This window comes from Heptranchias perlo, chromosome 26 (genome assembly GCF_035084215.1).
Source record: "Heptranchias perlo isolate sHepPer1 chromosome 26, sHepPer1.hap1, whole genome shotgun sequence".
NCBI lineage: Eukaryota > Metazoa > Chordata > Chondrichthyes > Hexanchiformes > Hexanchidae > Heptranchias > Heptranchias perlo.
The window spans coordinates 24855694-24861693 of record NC_090350.1 but is presented as its reverse complement, the minus strand read 5'-3'; the positions used below and the strand labels follow the sequence as shown (position 1 = coordinate 24861693).

Here is a 6000-nt window from a genome sequence, read left to right as displayed (position 1 = left end):
TCGATCACAAACATCTATTCTGATCACCATTTGATTCAAAATATGCTAAAACAAGTCTTTTTAAATCAAATGGAGATTAGTCCAACCAAGAGCACCAAAATCTGCCCCTTTCCATCATGCGCTAAGTAATATTGGATCCATGAAAGTAAAACACAGGACAGAAATCTCATTAACTTTGTCAAATTCAGATCAGCTAAACTTGGTTAAGACACCAGTTTTAATGAGTAGGCAGTCAGACTGGCTTCCAATGGGAAAAAAATGGCATTTCAATTCCTGCTTTAAAACAATGACATTTTAATTTAGAATAGTATCTGAAGATGAATTACATCAACACATATTTTTTTAAAAAATACATTTACCTTTCAAGACAACAATCCCCTATACCATGATATAACATGCACTGCTAATGGCTCCTCCTCCAGTTCTGAAGCCATGCAACACACCCCTGCTATAACAGATTTTGTGTACTTATAGGGAGGGTTAAGTGTATAGCTCTTCCAGTTTTGTTGTAACATAGTAGGATAGTAACAGTTTCAGGCAGGAGAATACCTTCGGTCCATCTAGCCCACCTCTCCACAGTTCCCTTGTGCATTTCTAACAGTCATGAATTGTGTTGATCTATGAGTGTTGGCCATATTGTGTGGTAGAAGTGAGGTATACCATGAAAATCCAATGCATAAGTTAACCTTCCAGGCAGGTACTTATGACTTTTACACTTGGGGGTGTCGCTTATGCATCAGTGCAAATGATCATTTACCACTTAGTCTGGGTGACCTATATAATGTTATTTTACTGTACTTTATTCCATAAAAGACAAGTACAAATCCAGTCTTATCAGACATCTATGATTTGTTAGAACAAAAATTTGGGGGGGGGGGATTTGAAATTAGGTGAGTTGATCCTCTTCCTCATCCCCCCTCAGTTGTTTTCCCCTTCCCACCCTGTGGTGAAATGGAATTGTGGAGATAAGTCACATTTTTATTTTGATGTCAGCAGAAGGAGAAAACAGCAATTTTCAACAATCTAATCAAGAACCAGTTGTAGTTTGCATTTAATGAGAGGCCACTTGTTCAGCCAACCCCCCCACTCCCCCCAACTATGCTTTGGGAAACTGCTGGATTTATGAATCTTATTTAATTTATAAATGTATGTAATTTAATAAAACAGTGGTGCTTAATTGGAATGGGCTTTATTTTATAAAATCAAAATTATAGTCAGGGTACATTTTGTATACATGTCAACAGTCCCACTGTGAACGGGAGGGCCACTCAAGCATTTTGCCCCCGCTTGCACCTCACTTCGCAAGCACATTTGTAATACTGTATGTCTCCTGCTTTCTAAGCTTAAACTTCATGTCCCACAGCGATCTGGGGCTCACTGAATCAATCTGTTCATGAAAAAAAAAGATTTTTCACATACAGAGCAATTAAGGTCATTGTGGGAATTGTATTTGTTTTAGGTTTGCAACACAAGAGCAAAAACTAGAGCAGCTACCATGTACTTGAAGCATGTTCACAAGATCCCATATATGGCATTTTAGGGAGTGGCATCTTTACATTCGTTATATCATTTTTTATGTTCAGGTTGTGGGCCAATGTTGGACACGTGCATTATTCTGATCCATAGTGGAGAACATTACGCACTGCCCCCTAACGCCCTGAAAGTGTTGGCATGCCTGCTTTTTGAAGTGTCCATTGTACAGAAAACACAAAACAAAAGTGACAATGCAGTGACTAAAAGCTCCTCAGAAGACAGCTTGGGTAGAATATGCTATCCATGTTAGTCAATCATCCTCTTATGGCAGGAGGATCAATTCATGATGAGATGGAGGTCAGACAAAGGGTTTGCAATCCAGCTGGAATGAAAGCTCGCTCCTTTACTTCAGACGATCAGCGCGGATACTATCATGTCCCATTAGAACTGAGATGCACTGCTCGGGTCGCACTGTAGTAATCGGACAATGGATGGGTCACTCTTGGCACCTTTAATGAATTCTTCAAGGGACAATTTACCTGGAAAATATTTGTAAACAGGAAAGGGGTATATTAACAAGCTAACATTCTGTTTTGAAATTAACAGGTAATTTTCATAATAGACAATCCATGAAAATGAAATGTCTTACTTAAGTCTAAGAAGGGGGAGAACAAGTCTGCTTAAGGTCAGTTTTGTTATCTTCTCTGCCATGTTGTACCAACTACTGACAGACAAATGGGCGGTTAAAATTAGGAGTTTAGGAGGAAGAAGGGATGTCAGGAGGAAATTTTTTGACAAAGGGTAATAAACTTGTGGAGTGAATTACCAAGGAATGCAATTCAAGCAAATAATATACATAGATTCAAGTAGACGTGTTGATACAGTTTGGACTACACCTCCTCTCCACCCCACCCCCACCCCGCCAACTCTTTTCTTGTGCTCACAGCAAAAAAGCAGTTTCCATAAGCAGATTGAGTCTTTTATTTTCAGAAAGCTGCCCCCTTGTATGTGCCATGTATGAAATAGTGTGTCCGACATCAACAATAACCCCCCTAATTGTTGTGCATGGTACGCTGGAGATATGTGGGATTCCCATCAAGTTCTCCTGACTCTCTTGAAAGGTGAAAAATGCCATACCAACGAACCCAGGCTAAAACTACTTGGTCAGATTTAATGACAGATTTATTCACAGAAGCCAGATAATGCTGCAAGATACTGAATCTGCACAATATCGTAATCAGTCTATAAGAGAAATGGTGTAAATGGCTATTTTTAGCTGGTTCTGCAGGATTCCTTTCTGGTTTGAGGCATAAAAGCACACCCAGAATTGATTTGTGCATTCCTCTGACGCAACCTTACAAAAACTTGGGCAGCAGAGTTTTAAATGTTAGAAATCAGCTAAATGTAAAGTTAAAATATAAAGAGAGAGAATGTGCATAGTAGAAAGGAGCACAGGGCAAAGAAAGGTAGCGTTCAAAACTTATTTATAATTTTTATACTGTTAGGGCTAATAATCAAACAGATATATTTATTACTGTAATATTAGTGTTTTCTACAATATCACTGGACTTGAAATTCTTTTTGGGCATTATTTTTAACTCACTGGTTGGTGCATTTGCAAGAAATTTGAAGGAATTAGTTAATAAGGTTCTCTTAGAAGGGTTAACAATTTTGTTAAGATAGCATGCACAGAAATTAGATGTGAATGTGCGAACCAGCACAGTAAAAATAACATACACAGGGGCTGCAGCTCGTATTAAGTGAGTTGCAAACTTAGAGAGAAATGGTCAAGCTGGGAGTCTGAAAATCCCTGGAGCTAACATCATGCTAAGAGTTAAAATTGTCTTTCTCTTTCATTCTCTCATTAATTCTTAATGAGAAATAATTTTAGTCTTTAGTCCTTCTCTCGCCAGACTTTGCATTTTACTTCTTTTAGTCCATTTGCTTTATGATTTCATGCACATGTACCCTCATAATGGAACAAAGCATCATCCTTTATTTAATTATTACAGACACAGGGACACAAAGACATACAAATGGAACAATGTCACACAAGTTCCTTCAGGCCTGCAGTGGGGCTTCCGATGAAAAAGGTAATGAAGAAAGGGCAAAGAGTGAAGGTTGACAAATCTGTCTGAAAAATGGTGAGGAGTAGTTTGATAGTTACCATCATTATTTGTGTCCATCTGTCTGAAGATTTTATCTGTTCTTTTCTCCGGTGTTGCTTCATCTTCAGGCATCTTCATCACGGAGGACACCATCTTGTAGATTGCCTGTCAAAAGGAGAATGTCCAATAAATCTGTGCCATGGGTCAAAAAACATTTATCTTTCAATACATGATTGGTACCTTTCCTCATTTATCTCTTTTATTTGTGTATCCGATATAAAAGTAAGCTGTGTTGTAGTTAGAAACAGCAAACATGCTCAACTGCAGATAAATAAAACCTGAAAAATTCAGAATTAAGGCACTTTTGGTGGGATTATACAATGCTTAAATAAATGGTAAACAATAGATGCATGTGCTGTCAATGTGGACAATTAATTTCTTCATGTATTACTGTTTTAACCTATTTTTTTCTTAGATATTTGTATTGAAGGCAAGGTTGCCAACTGTTGTTGGACGTATTCCTGGAGGTTTCATCACATGACCTCCCGCCTCCACCCGTCTTGCCCCCACGCTCCCGCCATTGGTTGCCCAAAACGTCCATCCTCACTGCACACCGCCTTCCCACGCCAAGTGGAAAGCGAACAGACTCTTTGTTAGCCGATTGGATGATTCTTCACTGTTAGTCAAACGGCCTCCCTTCGATATTTTTATAACTAATAAACAAAAGTGTCCATTGAAAATGAAAAAAAAACTATTTTTTTCAATGCCCCAGTGATTTTTCTCCTGGGTTGCTCACAGCAGTGTCCAGAAGATTAATCTTTAATTCCTGGAGACTCCAGGACAATCCTGGAGGCTTGGCAACCCTAATTGAAGGGCTCCTCTGTAAAGCCCAAAATACAGGGATTTCAAGGCACAGGAAATGGAAAGTGCATAGCCTTTGTAGTATCGTGCCTGGCAATCTCTAAAGAATGGAGCTGCTTCATTTTCAATGAGGTTTACGGTTCAATTCAGAAATTTGGTTTAAATTTTCCTCATTTAAGTTAAATGAGATCTGGAAAGTAGTTTCAAGTCCAATGTTCAGAATTGGATTCTCGCTGAACTGTCAAGCCGAATAAAGCTAGATAACTTATGAAATCTTGGAAAGTAAATACAACTTTAAATGATAGAAAATTATGGGCTAGATTTGTTGCAAGTATAAACAAACTGCTAATCTATCACCTGCCACTGGTGATTTCCTTAAGAGGTAAACTAGCAACCTCCCCCTCCCCCACCCCAATACACACACACACTTTCTAGCAGGATGTGGAGATGCCGGTGATGGACTGGGGTTGACAAATGTAAGGAATCTTACAACACCAGGTTATAGTCCAACTGTTTTATTTAAAAATAAAACAGTTGGACTATAACCTGGTGTTGTAAGATTCCTTACATTTCTAGCAGGAGTCATTGGATAACAATCAGAAACTGTATCCGTGGGTGATTTTTTTTGTTGGACAGCTATAGCGCTCTAACTGCTGTCCTGGCTGAAATCAAGTAACTCAGTACAGATTGAGAATACAGCTGGGGATTTTCTGGTCTGAGAGAAACTTTTTGGATCTCGAAGAGGTGATTTTCATCTGTCTACTGTCCTATTTTTCATCAGGAACGGGGCAGTAACAAGACCAAAATTGCCATCCACCCAATGTATGCTGAAAATAAAAATCGCCTCCTGAGGGTTTTGTTCATGGAATCCGGTGAAAATTTAACAACCAAATATAATTATTAAACATCAAACAATCTGCTCATTCACTCCACCGTGACCAGAATATTTTCTTATAAGGTTTTAAATAAGATTGGAGGTGAGCATTTAGCTACCTTCAGGAAGTAGCTTTTGGAGGTTGTGAAAAATTATTTGTAAATCTAGATTTGAAGAGATGGCTTGTAATTCTCCCTAGTTTGTTCAGGCAAATTCAGTTTTGAATTTGATGTGGGCCTCCCTTCCCTAAAACGGCAACACAGTCTTTACTGGGTGTTAAAGCAGATGTTGTTGAACTTGTATTATTAGAACCGCTCAAACTGGTTTTATATTCCAACTGTTTTATTTGAAAATCACAAGCTTTCGGAGGCTTTCTCCTTCGTCAGGTGACTCGCTCACCTGACGAAGGAGAAAGCCTCCGAAAGCTTGTGATTTTCAAATAAAACAGTTGGACTATAACCTGGTGTTGTAAGATTCCTTACATTTGTCAACCCCAGTCCATCACCGGCATCTCCACATCATGGTTTTATATTGACCTTAGGGGTGTTAATGCCTGCAGATCCCAACATGCAGGTGTCAATGCAGCCGATGGTAACCACAATGTAAACTAGCTGGATCCACTAAATCCTGCCAGCAGGAAGACCCAGTAAAAAAACAGGAGGAACTTCAGTCCTGGGATGGCTA

At 39.0% G+C, this 6000-nt stretch overlaps 1 protein-coding gene across 4 annotated transcripts in view; it reads right to left on the bottom strand.

Moving 5' to 3' along the window:
- Positions 1-277: 277 nt before the first annotated feature.
- Positions 278-6000, bottom strand: part of LOC137342581 (hippocalcin-like protein 1) — a 114673-nt gene continuing 108950 nt past the window's right edge. For all 4 annotated transcript variants that reach the window (XM_068006567.1, XM_068006565.1, XM_068006566.1 and 1 more), the window contains 2 exons: positions 3641-3746; positions 278-2012 (listed from right to left, as the gene is read on the bottom strand). In XM_068006567.1, the coding sequence (XP_067862668.1) occupies positions 1915-2012; positions 3641-3746 (204 nt within the window). In that variant the 3' untranslated portion in view covers positions 278-1914. The remainder of the gene's footprint in view (positions 2013-3640; positions 3747-6000) is intronic.